At 37.8% G+C, this 16,447-nt stretch overlaps 1 protein-coding gene across 1 annotated transcript in view; it reads right to left on the reverse strand.

Moving 5' to 3' along the window:
• LOC123234118 (T cell receptor alpha chain MC.7.G5-like) overlaps window positions 1-15,997 on the reverse strand; it is a 553,680-nt gene extending 537,683 nt beyond the window's left edge. Inside the window, exons 1-2 of the mRNA XM_044660064.1 lie at window positions 15,892-15,997; window positions 15,389-15,676 (exon numbers count right to left, since the gene is read on the reverse strand). Coding sequence (XP_044515999.1) covers window positions 15,389-15,676; window positions 15,892-15,997 — 394 coding nt within the window. The remainder of the gene's footprint in view (window positions 1-15,388; window positions 15,677-15,891) is intronic.
• Between the last annotated feature and the right edge of the window lie 450 nt (window positions 15,998-16,447).

Raw genomic sequence — 16,447 nt, forward strand, 5'->3', positions numbered from 1 at the left:
ATAATGGTATTACCACTAACCTCTCCCTTCCAGGTAATCATCAGATTGTGTCTGTTCTTCACCCAATCTTCTCTCAACTTCTCATACTTGTCAAAGAGGAATCACTGAAATTTGTGTGACCCTGGACAAGTTATTTAAATGCTGCCTGCCTCAGTTTTCTTATCTGTAAAAATGAAGATAAAATAATCCCTACTTTACAATGTTGTGAGCTTAAATGAAATAATATTTGTAAAGTATTTTTCAAACTGTAAAAGCACTATGTAAAACCTAGCTATTATTACTGAAGACTTATTATTGTGATAGATGGGATGGAAAATACTGCAAAAGTGATATGACCCCTGACCTCATAGGGCACCAAGTCTACCAAATCTACTTGGAGAGACTAAGATATATTCAAAAGCATATAATACTAGACTTTCTAAAGAAGGCTAAATTGAGAAATGGTGTGGTTTTGTGGATACAGAACTGTCCTGGGTCAGGAAGACCCTTGGTTCAAGACCTGATTGTATAACCCTCTTCAAGCTACACAGCTTTTCAGTGTCTCAGGCAAAGTATCTAAATCAGTCTTTTAATGTAGAAGAGCTATTTCTGATTCATATTAGTGAAGGGGGTTTTCTAGTCAAAAATTTCCTATATCAAAGAAATCATGATGCCAGATTATTAAAAAGAAGATGATTTAAAAACATTTATTAAGTGCTTACTATATGCAAAGTTCTTGAAATATAAATAGAACAGCAAGACACTTCCTGCTCTCAAGAAACTCATATTCTAATAGAATGGACAACACATATAAGAAGGGTCAGCTATAAGTCCTATAGGAAGATCCCATGCCTTCTGAACAGAAGATCATTTATCTTCATTTATCTTCATTAATTGATAAAATCATGAGACATTTGATGTCAAAATATTTGGGAATGTCATGAATAGTACAAATTCTAAGTTCTATAAGAGTCCAAAGAATGGGCAAGATAAAAGAGCTAATAGAAAAATTAGCAATAATAAAATAATAATAGCTAATATTTATATTTAAGGTAACTTAGGCCAGGTGGAAATGATAAACCTCCTTTGAGCCTCATAAAAACCCTGTTAGGTGCTTCTACTATGGCATTTTATAAATGAGGAAACTATGGCAAATGGGGGCTAAGTGACTGATGTAAGGTCACATAGCTACTAAGTGTTCAAGGTCAGATTTGAACGCAGGTCTTCCTGACTCCAGGCTGAGTGTTCTAACCACTGTATTATCTGACTGAGAGGTAAGATGGGACTTGAAAAATAGGCAAGCTTTGTATGAGAAGAAGAGAAGTAGGATGAAGTAAGTGATTGCAAGTAGGGACACTGACTTTACTAAAAACTCCCTTAATTACTGCTCTTTTCAGTGTGGTTCCACTAAGTTGAAGATTATGTTGTTCTTCCATCTTTGAAGCAGAGCTGGGGAGAGATTGTATTGGACCTGAGTGTCTTATTTTTCCCACCATATATATAACCCAAGGCTCAATTTACATTTGCATAATATTCTTTTCATTGCTGAAGAGAACTATTATACTCCATGTTCCATGCTTAAGGGAGGGGTGGAGTTGCTGAGAGCTTGTAGGAAGAGAGATTCCTGGGTTTTTTTGGCTTCCAGCTTAGAAGGACAAACCTAGGTCCAGCCTATCTTTAGGGAGGCATCCCTGGAGAAAGAGAAGGACTCTAGGAAGGAGTTGACATGTAGAGGATGTAGTACCTCAAGCATGCCCTTGTTCTCATCTTGCTTCTTAGAACCTCTGATGAATTTTCTCTTGCCTCAGTTCAGGAACACCTGTGGTTGAGCTAAGATATCTCACTCCCAATAGATCTCATTCACTTTGTGGATTGTTTGGCATACCCTCATCAGAATAATTTCTCTGATTTCTCTTTTCTAGCAGCATAGATAAGTTTTTCTTTCCTTCACTATTTACTAAGTGTGATGATGCTTGTATAGTTAGCATTTAGTGGGAAGGGAATTAAGCCTTCTGATATAACTTGGAGCACTCCTTCCATACTAAGGGAGAGTTCAGTGACTTGAAACTAAAAATCATATTTCCAAGACGATTGATATTTAGATGGGCAAGCAGAGGGATATAATTATAGCCTGATACCCACTTTGTGAGGGAAACAGAATGGTCAAACTTGTGGCCCTAATTTTTTGCTTACCCCCTACCCTACCACTCTCCAATCCCAGTAGGAATCCAAGTTTCCCTTATAGAAGGGTACACAAAAGATACTTCATTTACTTTTTAAAAAATGTCCATATTGTTCATTTTTGTGAGTAATCTCATAAAATCAAAACCTGTAAACATAAACACAAATAAGAAATTGAAAAACAGTATGTTTTCATATGCATTCTGACTCTAACAGTTCTTTCTCTGGTGGTGGATTGCATTCTTTGTTGTAAGTCCTTCCGGATGGTCTTGGATCATTGTATTGCCAATATTAGCTAAGTCTATCATGGTTTATCATCCCTCAATATTGCTGTTATAGTGTACATTTTCCTCGTTCACTTATTTCACCTGCATCAGTCTATGAAAGTCCAGCTTTTTCTGAAATTATTCTGTTCATCGGTCCTTACAGTACAATAGTATTCTATCACCATCATTTGCTCCAATTTGTTCATCTATTCCCCAATTGATGGACACCCCTTTAATTTCCAGTTATTGCCACCACAAAAAGGGCAGCTATAAATATTTCTGTAGGTCCTTTTCTCCTGCTTTTTTTTAAATCTCTCTGGCATGCAAACTTAGTGGTGGTATTACTGGATATGGGTATGCACTGCTTTATAGCCCTTTGGGCATAGTTCCAAATTGCCCTCCAGAATGGTCAGATCAGCTCACAGTTTCACCAACAATGTCCCTATTTTGCCACATTCCCTCCAACATTTATCATTTTCCTTTACTGTTATATTGACTAAACTGATAGATATGAAGTGGTATTTCATAGTTGTTTTAATTTGCATTTCTCGAATCATGAGGGATTTAGAACATTTTTTCATATGATTATTGATAATATTGATTTCTTCATCTGAAAACTGCTTATTTATGTCCTTTGACTTTCAATTGGGGAATGACTTATATTTTTATAAATTTGATTTAATTCTTTGCATATTTGAGAAATGAGACCTTTATCAGAGAAATTTATTATAAAATTTGTCTCCAGTTTATTCCTTCCCTTCTAATACTTGGTTGCATTGGTTTTGTTTGTACAAAAAACTTTTAATTTAATATAACCAACATTATTCATTTTACATCTTGTAATGTTCTCTATCTCTTGTTTAGTCATAAAATTTTCCTTTCTCCATAGCTCTGCCAGGTAAGCTATTCTATGTTCCTCTAATTTACTTGATGAGGATACTTTTCACCCCTCTCGTTGAGACATATCTAAAGTCCATGGGCACACACATAACTTACCCAGGCAAGACACAGATCTCCCTTACCTATAGTGAAAAATTCTCTCTAAGTGGATGGTTACATAATGTTACCTAGAACACAGTCCCTCCCTTCCTTTTCAAAACTTGCATGACCTGGTGATAGCCTCAAAGAATATTATAGTCAAAAAAGAGTCTTAGCAAAGAACTGAAGACCCCAAATATAAATACTATGGCTTTTCTGCCAGGCACCTCCAGACAAAATAATGTGTCTTTCTCTGCATTTGTAGACCACGTCTCAGGCAAGCCAGTTGTGTCGTGCAAGAAACTGAGTCTCCAGATCAATTTGTGAGATATAGAAAGCACAAAAATTGTTTCTCGGATTATTCTTTTCATATACAGTTCCATCTCTGATGTGGACTGGGAATATTTCACCTTTATTGTAGAAAACTGGTATAGACAAGCCCTGGATGACTTCCTAAAGTATATGACATAAGTCAATTCACATTATCTGAGAAAATTTAGTTACAGTCTGTGGGATCACCAGAAACTATTGAGTAATTCAGGCTGGAGAGATTTAAGTGCCTGGCAATGGAAAGGAGAAAGCATTGTAGCTATATTTCTGAGAATATATCTACATGGGAGAGAGAAGGAGGAAAAGATTTGAGCTCTGACCTTGGCTTTGAACTTAATCTTCTCATCCCTCCTCTTCTGACCTAGGAAGATCTTGTGCCTTTCTGGAGTAGAAGATTTTTAACTTTTTATCTTTCCATCAATATTCTAGCAAAGTCTCTGGATTGGCTGAAGACTCTGTATTAGGAAGCAAAAGCAGACTGGAGGAGATGAAGAATGCAGATACAAGGCTCCATGAAAAAAGGCTCAACAGAAAATCAGCACCATAGGATCTTATAGACTCCACGAAAAAGATTTAGAGCTATAAGTTACCCCTTTTGCCACATGTGCTCAAGGCCACATTCCTTTGGATTCTGTACTTAAACAAGAGTGTGTCAGATTGCTAGGGAAACATTTTGTACTATTTTGGTTATATCACTTCAGTAAATACCCTTTTTTAAATGCCAGTTGTGTACAGAAGACTAATTCATCTCAATTGGTAATCATGGCGGGAAGTACGCTGATAAAAACTCATTAGCTACTACATTGGAGAAATAACACTCAGCCACTCAGGGCTGCCCCTGGACTAGGAGGGCACAGGTAACAGCCATGTTCTGAGGACCTGCTCCTTAAGCTAGGAAGAGTCTAGAGTCATGGGAGCTTCAAAGCATTTGATATACTCACTTCCCAGCAATTTTAAAGTAAAAGTTAATGGAAAGGTAAGGTATGTTACTTTTTGCCTCTATTCCCAATTTTATGCTTTGTTATATTTGAATGCAAATTGGTTCCAATTAGTTCAAAAAGTGAAGAAAAAAGGAAGTCTGAGGGAGCCTCTAGCTCTCTCTATGGCTGACCTCATGAATTTATTATTCATCACATTTAACTAGGGGTAAGATCTCATGGTTTTGAGCTGAGGTCTGAAAGTATTTTTTCTATACATTTTTTCTGAGCCCAGGAACTCAAATTTCTATGCCAATGGCTATCATCTATAAAACTAAGCTCATTAGGAATTTGGATAGAGAGTCTCATGATTCAGGGAATATATAACAGCAAATGGTCAACATTTCCTGCAGTCCTCCCTCCAAAAAAACTCCCAAATGAATAAGCTAAGACAAGTCAAAAAGAATTTATTTAAAAGTCTTATATGTTCTAGACTCTATGCTAAGTGTTAGCAATGAGAAACAAAGAATCTATTTGTCTGTGAATGGAATTCTCATCTAACTCTCTAGTCTCTCTTTTTTTTTGTCCTCAGGACCCCTTTATACTGTTAAAATGACCAAGGATAACCCAAAGATCTTTTGCTTATGTGGGTTACATGTAATGATAATTATTGTTTTAGAAATTAAAATGTTTTAGTATTAGTACAAAAATAATTTTGGCCTTAAAGACCCCCTGAGTCTCAGGGACCCCCACAAGGATCCTTGAACCAAGCTTTGAGAACTATTTTCTAAAGAATAATTTCTATATGGGTTCAGTGAATAGGTAACCATTCACTAGGGTTTTCCCCATCAATATATTAAATATTGAGGTTTCTTGCATCTGTGAAACATCACCAGAAAAGTAGAGGGGGATTGAGAATTGCTTCCACTACAGAAAAACAGAGCCTGGTTCCAAATCACTATGTATCACATTGGAACTATGATAGGAAAAAACAATCTGGTACAACAGGAAGAAAACTAATATTGGATTTAGAAAAAACTGGTTTCATATAGTGACTCTTCTGCTTTGTAGTTGTGTGATGATAGGCAAGTCATTTGACTCTATAAACTTCAGTTTTCTTATTTGTAATATGGGATGAATTGTACTGATATTACCTGCCCTTCGGAAATATGTGAGGGAAAAACTTTGGAAACCTTAAAATGTCATGTAAATGTGATCTTTTCCTCTGTAATAGACATCAGTACCTACAAGTGTTGGCTAGATGGTGCACGGATAGAGTGCCAGCCAGGTCTGGCATCAGCAAGACTAATCTTCCTGAGTTCAAATCTGACTTCAGATACTTAACTAGTGTGAGAATTTATTTTTTATATATTATATTAACTTCCATTTAAAGGTCAATGAGAATTTCCTTGTATTCTTGTGTCCAAGCTTTGGGTCAAAGATTCTATCCAGTATGTTCCTTTTTATATTTCCTTTGTTCCTATGAATCCCCAGGAGTATATTCCTTTCACACATTCTGGCTAACAGAAAGGTTTTATAATGATTCTTTTCTGGGGTAAATGACATACAATTTGTTACCAATCCACCTGTGAGCATGGGGAGGGACAGATATTTGATGGACTACTTCTTAAAAAACTGTTTATCAACTAGAGAAGTTTTGGGATGTTCAAGGGAGGGGCTGAATAATGAGCTCCTAAACTTTTTATTTATTGCACTGCCTGACCAAGCTTCCAGGTCCCTTGAGAGAGGGCCATTGACCTATGTCACTTCATTGGTTATGATGCTGACCTAACCAATAAAGTGATATAATCAATAAACAGTCTCTAAAAATAATTTTAATTGTAACTCTATCTATATGACCCTGGGCAAGTCACTTAATTCTGTTTGCCTCAGTTCCTCATCTGTAAAATGAGCTAGGGAAGGAAAGTAACAAACCCTCCAGTATCTTTGTCAAGAAAACCTCAAATGGTGGAATACTAATGCATTGCTGGTGGAGTTATGAATTGATCCGACCATTCTGGAAGGCAATTTAGAACTATGCCCAAAGGGCTTTAAAAGAATGCATACTTTTGATCTTGTAATACCACTACTATGTTTGTAAAGAGATAATGATGAAAAATGTTTGTACAAAAATATTCATAGCCACGCTCTTTGTGGCGACAAAAAAATTGGAAAATGAGGGAGTGTCCCTCAATTGGGGAATAGTTGAATAAATTGTGGTATATATTGGTGATGGAATACTGTTGTGCTGTAATGAATGATGAGCTAGAGGATTTCTATATGAATTGGAAGAACCTCCAGAGATGCAGAGTGAAATGAGCGGAACCAAGAGAACATTGTATACAGAAAGTGAAACACTGTGGAACAATACAATGTAATAGACTTTGTTAATGCAAGACAATCCTAAGGGACTTATGAGAAAGAATGCTATCCCCATCTAGAGAAAGAACTGTGGGAGTAGAGACACAGAAGAAAAACAAATGACTTATCATTTGTTTATATGGACATATAATTTAGGGTTTTGGTTTTAAAAGACTGCTCTATTGCAAAAATTAATAATATGGAAATAGGTATAAGTGAAAACATTTGTATAACCCAGTGGAAGTGCTTATCAGATCTGGGAGGGGGTGGGAAAGAAAATAAATCATGTAAACATGGAAAATATTTTAAAAATAAAAAAATTTTAATTTAATTTAATTTGATTTAATTAAAAAAATAAAAGAAAACCCCAATAGGATCACCAAGAGTTAGACAACACTAAGAAATAACTGAACCTCAATGAATTCACATGGAAAGCTATCTATAAAATGCTCCTATGGTGCGACACAACTTTGCGTGTAGTAAGTGCTCTGTTTGTTGTATTGAATTGAAATATGTGTCCCTTAGCAGAGAGTGGGATCAGAGTTTGAATCATAGGGTTTGAGAACAGCCTGCAGGTGCTTGAGGAGCACTGTGCCTCTAAGGCACAAAGGTAGGTGGCTGAGTCTTCCCTCTGCAAATCACTGATGTGCAGAGAGCTATGACGGTCCTTCAAGTTCATCTTGGCACTGAATCTTCCTTTCTGCTTCACCCCAGAAGCAATGAAAAACAGGGAGATGGGGCCTTCCCCAGGATTCTGAGTTAACCACTGAAGATTATTTGTAGAAGTTGACCAATTGCATTCCAACGTAGCACTCTCTCCCTCTTGGAGGTTCAGGACTGGAGGGCTCTGATCCACCTTCACCTGCCCCCATGCCCCTGGCCAGAAAGAGAAAAGACATAAATGAAGAATCGCTGTGACTCTTTCCAAAACAGTGACAACATCCCCAGACACAGCTTGTGAAGAGGACAAAGAACTTATCCCCTACTGTAGAATTCATCTGTTAAAATCCCCCCATGTTCCCTTCTATGAACCTTAACTCACAGAAAACCTGTATCCACAGGATCACCAGGAAAGCTCCCAATTTCATCTTCATGATTCTTGCCACTAAAGGCATTCAGGCATGAATGTGTCTTTTCTGCAATCTGGAGGTGTTTTCTTTTTGGGACACAGCCAACTCTACGAGACACACTTAGAATCAGTAGCTGAGAGACTGTCTTCTCAGTTCTGTGTTTGGAAGGTCTGCCCCCTACATCTCAGCTCATCTGGAGCAGGATATCCTTCAGAAACATCAGAGACATTATCATTCTATTTTCTTTCATCTTTCTTTGAGAACACCTGTCAGATAGGTTGGGCTTTTACCCTGACCACAGACTCAGCCCTATCCCCCTGTCTGACTCAAACATTGCTCATTGCCTTTCTTGTTCTGGTACTGAGAGCTTATTTGATATGATTTAGAAAAGGGGAATGGCTTCCCTGTAGAATTTTTCTTTGTAGTAAATTTAAGTACTTGAAATAATTAGGAACTTTACTCATTTTTAACTATCAAAATATAGCATATAGTTTTATGGAGATTACAGTATATTTTCTATATTTCCAGAAAGCAAATAATTTTACTTCAGGCTGACATTCCCTCCTGGAGGGTGAGAACTAATTATAAAGTGCTCATATTTCTTTCATTATATTTTTCTTTATCATTATATTTTATTTTATATCTTTATTCATGAAATCATAGGCTTAAAACCAGAAGGGACCTCAGAAGTCTTGATTTTATAAAATGCGGCAACTGAGGCAAATGGACTTACCCAAGGTCACACTATACCACACTGCCCAATTTTCAATTAGAAAAAGAAAAGAAAAAACATTCTTTTTGGTTCTCATTGATCCATAATTCTGTCTCAGGATGTGTGTAGTATGGGCAAGACAAAGAGTTGAAAAAAGGATAAAAGCCATGAGACAGATAGTGAAAGGGAAGACAGAAGTGGGCAATGAGGTGGCACATAGAATAGATTTCTGGGTGTGAAATCAGTAGGAGCAGAGTTTAAATCCTGCCTCAGAAACTTCCTGGATGTGTGACCCTTGGCAAGTCATTTAAACTTGTTTGCCTCAGTTACTTCATCTGTAAAATGAGCTGGAGAAGGAAATTGCAAATCACTCCAGTATCTTTGCCAAGAAAACCTTAAAATGGGGCCCCAAATAATGGGACACAACTGAAAAGAACTGAACAATAAGAACATAAAGGAGTGCCCCCAATGTGCCATGACACTTAACTGTCCCAAATGACAATGAAATTTGACTTTGGGGAAGTTGGGAAAGAAAACTAAACATTCTCCTTCTCTGCCTCTTTCCTATTTCTCCCAATGTGTGTGGAGAGGAAATAGCCTTTTATACTGTGAAAAGAAAACCACAGAAAGCCACACATAGCCTCTGGCTGTTATTTGTTCAGTCATTTTTCAGTTGTATCTGACTCTTCATGACCCCACATGGGTTTTCTTGGCAAAGATACTGGAGTGGTTTACCATTTCCTTCCCTAGCTCATTTGACACATGATGAAACTGAGGCAAACAGGGTTAAGTGACTTGCCCAGAGTCACCAAGAGAGTAAATGCCTGAGTCTAGATTTCAACTCAGGAAATTGAATCTTTCCGAATCCAAGCCCATCACTCTATCTACTATACCACTTAGCTGCCCCATAGCCTCTGGAGCTGAATACAAGTCAAAGTATCTAGAGGGGGGGAATTGGAGATGAGTATATTATTTGTCTTTCTTCCCTGCCACAACCGCCAGATCCAAAATATCCTCTTTCTTAAAAGGAAGGCCTTCAGTTTACAGTTGCAACAGCCCCATCTTGTGACTCGATGAATGAACTAAAAAAGCCAACTCTCCCAAAGCCAACAGCCAAAAACCCTGCTTTAGTTAAATTTGAGGAAAGACAGATTTTTCAGGCTTGTTTACGCAGTTATATCAAATGACTTAATTCCTTGGAATGCCAGAATTTTGAAGAGACTGGCCAGATTCAAGGGTTGAGTCACTTCCCTCTTTGATTGTTTGGTGCCCTTTGATGCTCAAATCTAGAGAAAAGGTCTGTAGTAACTGGATAGCCAGCTCCATTTTCTCAACCAAGATGCTCATTTTAGCCAGTTAACTTCCAGTCCCTTTGGGACATGAAGATTTTACTCATGTTTTTAATAATTCCACAGCTGAATTTTTTATTATTTGCTTTATATTTCTTCCCTTCCTTTCTTTATGCTCATTCTAATAAATGTTATTAATAAAGAGTTGGTTAAAAGAAACTAGGCATAATATTATTATTTGTTTTTATTTTCTTGGCAAAGATACTGGAAGTGGTTTTCCATTTGGTTCTCCAGCTCATTTTTGTTATAAAGAAAGATAGCCCTATAGAGATATAGGTACAATTATGTTATAATTTACTCCTTTCAATAACAGTTGCCCAGGGAAAGACACGAAAAGTCAGGTGGATAGGTGACCCTTTCAGGTCCAACCTGGGGTTGGATCAGTTATTAATATTGGGCTCTGATTAGCCTTGGATCACATTTATCTGACTGCATTTGCTCCCTCCCCAAGGGTTATAATATAATGACCACTCAGGAAGGTACTTATTAAATACTTCATCTATGATCTTTATTAGAGAAAGGATAATCAGGATATGGATTGGGGATTGGAAACCCTGTCAATCTAATATCTATAATCTATAATCACTTAGGGCTAGAGGCCTCTCAGATGGCTGTTAGAGGTATTTATACTCTCAGGCCAGGCCAACTGACTTTTGCCCCTGGCCCACAGCATCTGGGAACATTCCAATCACTCCAACTGCCTCTCTTGTCAATCAAGGTGAGACCAACATTTCCCAGGATTTGAATATAACATTTTGTCCATGAAGAAAGGGAGGCAAATAGAGTTAGATAACTTGCCCTGGGTTATACAGCTAGTAAATGTCTTAAGGCCATGTTTTACCTTAGGAAGATGAGAATTCCTGACTCTAAGCCTGACTTCTCCTATGGATTGAGGCAAAGGGAGGTTAAATAACTTGCCTAGGGTCACATAGCCAGTATCTGATTCTGGACTTGAACTTGAGTCTTCTTGACCCCGGAGCCCAGTGCTTTATCCACTGAGCCCTCTAGCTACCTCTAGTTGTGTCACTTATCTGTCTCCAGTTCCATTTCCTAATACTATGATTTTAGATAAATAGAAAGAACACAAGCTTTGGAATCCAATGATTTGAGTCTGAATCCCAGTTCTGCTTATTAGTACACATATGGCCTTAAGCAAACTCATTTACTGTCTTTCAGCTCCAGTTTCCTCATCTAAATAGTTGAGAGACTGATCTGAATAGTCTCTAAGACTCCAATTAATTTCTTCTTTCTCAGTCTTAACTTTTCTCCTCTCTAAATATGAAGTGGCTGGACTAGAAGATCATTATGTCTTATCCAGTTTTAATGATCTTTGTCCCTTCCAGAATAAAAAAGGAATAAGCCTTTTGCACAAAGCTGAGGATAATGCTTTAGGCTATCTAGTTACTGGAAGGGAACACAAAAAAATATGTAGCAACTCTCAAAAGGAATGGGACCAGATTTGGGGTGAATTAATCACCATTTAAGATCAAGACCAAGAAAAGTCTTAGTGGACAGTGAGTTCCATGCAAATCATCAGTGTAATATTAATAAAGCATATACCTTTGTAATTGGCTTTTACAAAAATAATACTAATAAAATAACTTTTAGAACATGTGCCCAAATTATTACACAATGAAAGAAAAGGTTTTATGCTCCCCATTTACCCATAATAGGGGGATTGACATCAGGGATGACTTCACAGACAAGTGTAACTGTTTTGTTTTGTTTTTAATAAATAGAAACACAATACATTTAGATGAGAAAAGAGGGTATTCCAGGCAAAAGTAAGTATTGTGTGTATCATGTTATTAGTCTCTGTCAATTCACTCCTAGGAATCTTGTATTTTAATCATTAAAAAATAGCTGCCTAACACAATCTACACCATAAATTATATACCTTTTTGGTCCCTTTTGGGAAACTTTGGCCTTGAGATGGTGTATGTGGAAAGAAGGAATACTTGGGATAGACTTTAACTTTACAAGAATTTTTCCCTTGAAGCTCCTGAACAGGAGCATAAAGAATTAGAGGCAATCAGAAAAGAATCCAAAAATCTCCCTTTGAAAGGCCCTTTTCTTCACTACTGAACTTTTTACATATGTAAGCACAAGTTGGGAATCCTTAATGGGAAAAGATATTTCAACCTCCTGGATCAACACCAATTTTTATTATATATGTTAGAGTTAAAATAGAAGAGAAGGAGATGGGATATATAGGGCAGAAGGTCCAAGTCTTTTCTAAGATTAGGAAGATATAACCATGATTGTAGACTAAAATGAAGGAAATATTGTAGTCAGAGAAAAAAATCTGAAGATAGATACAAAATAGAGGATGGTTAATAAAGCAAATTCCTGGAAAAGACATGATGGAATGGAATCAAATTTTTTTATTCAAAAAGGAAGTATATTTCTTCCTCTGGTATCTGATGCAAAGAAAGATCAGAGGATGATATTACTGGGACATTTCAGGACTAGAATGAGGGGCAAATTGGGGAATTTATGCTGATAGGACAACCTTCTCCATGAAGTAAGAAGCCTAAGTAATTGGATATAAAATTTTATTTTGAGTAATCTATGATATAGTAGTATTTTAGTTTTAGGAATATCAACTTTGGCATATATTTGGAGGATAGATTAGAGAGGGGAGACACTGGAAGCAGGGAGACCATTTAGGAGAATATTATAGACCAGTCAAGAGTTGATAAGTATTGGAATAAAGATGGTGGATCTCAGAATCAAGAGAAAGGGATGGATGCAAGAGATATTGAAAAGTTGTAACTGACAAGACTTGGAAACTGATTGGATATGGGGTTAAGAGCCTGTTCACTCCAAGATTACACATTTGGGTTTTTCAAAGATGGTTTGAATATCTCATCTTGTTTCATTCTGAAGTTAACTTAGTACTTAACAGAAATAGGAAAGTTGGGAGAAATAGAAAAAGTAATGTATTTTGTCTTGGAAATGTTACATTTGAGATATCCAGTTAAAAATGTCTAATAAACTGTACTGAAGGGCAAGAGAGAAACTAGAGAGAAAATAGATGTGGGAGTCAGCTGCATAGAGATGATAAATGTGCCCCTGGTAGCTGATGAGATCACTCAGAGAGAAGGTATAGAAAAAAAAGAAGAAAATCAAGGGCAAAGTATGATAATCTTTCAGATACTGATAATAACAAGATATATGGCGATAAGAAAAAATTTGGAACCTGTGTTTGTTTTTCTTTTGAACCTTACCTTCTGTTGTAGAACAATACTAATTATATCATGAATTTTTTAACCCTTTTTTTCCATCTTAGGATCAATACTAAGTATTGGTTTTAAGGCAGAAGAGTGGTAAAGGAAGAGAAAGGAGAAGAAGAAGAAGGAGAAGAAGAAGAAGGAGAAGAAGAAGAAGAAGAAGAAGAAGAAGAAGAAGAAGAAGAAGAAGAAGGAAGAAGAAGAAAGGAAGAGGAAGAGAATGTAAGGATGGGATTTATGTAAGGGGGAGGGGACAGAAGGAATGAGAGAAGTAGTGGCTGACAGTTGGTGACAGTGAAGACCAGAGAGGATTCTGGGAAATGGTCCAGAGAAAGGGGAGAAAGGAGGAGTAGAGAAGAAGGACTTTCGGTGGAGGACTGAGAGATGGAAGAGGAGAACATCTCAGCTTGAATCCAGTCTTGAGGGCTTCCTGAGGATCTTTCTTTGGACACTGATAGCCTGATTCCCTGGTCAAAGGCATCCCATCGCTTCTCACCCATCAAGACTTCAACCATAGAGTGAGCTAAGTTTTTGGACTCCATTTTGGGAGTGATCTCTTAATCTCCTATCCCCATTACCCGATCTTCCTGAGAGAACCTTTCCCATCTAACTTACAATTATAGAAAGGATAGAAATAGGAAATAGAAATAGAAACAGAAGGAGAAGGGGCAAAGGGAGACGCTTGGGAGTGAGAACCCCAAAGGTTCCCACATGAGCGATGGACCCCATAGAAATAGAGAAAAGGGCACCCTAAAAACCCTCTGCCCTTCCCCAATCCCTGATTTGCAAATAATAAAAACCATTCATTAGTCAGATAGTGTTCCAGAGTGCCTGAGTGACGAGGGGGAGGGGAACCACAGCTTGGTGTAGCTGCCTCCATTTGGCTCCAAGAATTATTAGTTTTGGCAGAAGCTCCCTTTTATTTATTATGAGAAGGAGGATAAGGAGGAAGATGAGGGGGAGGAGGAGGATAAGAAAGATGAAAAGACATTGTGGCTTGAATAGACCTTTCAGTGTTCCATATTTTGGAGGGTGTGTGCCTCTGAAAAATAATGAAATCTAAGTTGTGGCCTTACAGTAGAGTGAAAAAGATAATTAGAGATGAAGAATCACGAAACTCTTAGAATGATGATAGGGGATAGAATAGTGAGGAAACTCTGAGGAAGAAATTGAAGTCATTGATAAAGTTTTTTAAATTACCCAGAGATCAGTCAATCAATAAATAAATAAACCTTTATTAAGTGCCTATGGTGCATTAAGATTGTGCTAGGCTTTGGGGATACAAAGCCAGAAGAAAAGAAAACAATTTTTACCTACTTTCAGGTATTAAATATATGATAGTAAAGGATGAGAAAGTATGATACAGAGATAAAAAGATACATATAGATAAACATTAACTTATAAATATAATAATAATGATAGGTAACATATAGTGTTTACTATGGACCAGGCACTGTGCTAAGCACTTTATGATTATTATTTCATTTTATCCTCACAATAGCCCTGGGAGGTAGGTGTTATTATTCCTCCCATTTAACAGTATAGAAAACTAAGGCAAACAGAGGTTATGTGACTTATCCAGGGTCACACAGCTAGTAAATGTCTGAGGTTAAGTTTGAATTCAGGTCTTCCTGACTCCAGATATATTCACCTTGTGACATTTTTGCCTTCCCTCACTACTAACATATGAGAAAACTTTCTGAAAACTTCGTTGAGTGCACTCATTTATCTCAAGAAGGTGAATCCTTTGGAGGATTTGATTTATAAACATCACTGTTAATTCCTTGAGGTCAACTTCAACTGCCAGGGTGTGTTTCCTGGGATAAAGTCAATGGTTTCCTTCCCAGCCTCTCAGCTGAACTATGCACAGCCATCTTTCGTTCTCAGCCCACTTCCTCTCAGGGTTTTCTGGACATCTGTTGGATTCTGCAGCAGGTCTCCAATGATCTCTCCTTTGCTGAGGTTTCTGTACAACTGTGCTTCCCACACTTCTCACCGTGGTTCTCTTAGACCGCAGAAATACACTGCAGAGTCCCCCAGCTGTGAGGCAGAGATCAGGAGCCTGATGGAGGCTGCCGCTTTCTGAAAGTTTATAGAATATCGGTCCTCGCTCGCATTCTGTGCGCTGAAAGAATCCTGACGAATAAGGAAAATCAACTTCCCACCGGGAGGCTGCTTGTACCAGAACAGATAATAACTAGAGTCACTGGTGGAATACTTGCAATTAAGCGTCGCAGTCTGCCCCTCCTGCACAGATACCACTGGCGGGGTCTGAGTGACCGTCTGTGCTGAGCCAAGACCTGTGGAGAGGGAGAGGCGTCAAAAATGAGACGGAATGAATCCCTAAGATGATTCAAGATGATTAGCAGACAACCATGAAACAAAAGCAACCGCGACCTAGCCCTCCTTCCCTGTCACCAGTTCAAAGCCCCTTGGGGTGCCCAACCAATTTTCCCTCCTTTTGACCCCCAGACCCAAGGAGTGACTCAGTTTCCCACTTGCTTGCTCTTCTCACCAAGGCAAGTGAAGGCTATGAGTACCCAGAGCAGTTTGGGGAGTGGCATACTGGTTATCCTTCCTTCGGTATAATGTGATTTGTTCCGTACTGGAGCCTGGGGCATAGTGCAGCTCCGTGTGACAATTAAAGCTTCTATTTGTGCTACTCCAGAAGAGGAAATGGAGTGAAAGATTGGCAGCCAATCATGGCATGCCTCAGCACATTTATCTATCCCGACCTCCCCTTCTCTTTCTCATCAAAGAACAAGCCTCTGGCTGCACTTTTAATTGAAATAGAAAAGAAGAGTTGTCCAAACCTTACTTTATTCTTGGTAGGAAGGAAGGAAGAAGGAGGTGGAAGTTTGCAAGGTCGTTTAAATACAAAAAAAGATTCATTCCTCTGACTGAGTAGACACAAAAAAAAAGCCTAGATAGAAGTGCAGGAAGGAAGGATCTTGGGAATCACATTACACCAGAATCTGGCTCTGGGATTTTTTTTTTTTTAGAACACACAGGCTGTTATTCATAATCATGTGAAAGATTGCTCTAAATTACTAATAATTAGACAAAATAAG

The sequence above is a fragment of the Gracilinanus agilis genome, chromosome 2, assembly GCF_016433145.1.
Source record: "Gracilinanus agilis isolate LMUSP501 chromosome 2, AgileGrace, whole genome shotgun sequence".
NCBI lineage: Eukaryota > Metazoa > Chordata > Mammalia > Didelphimorphia > Didelphidae > Gracilinanus > Gracilinanus agilis.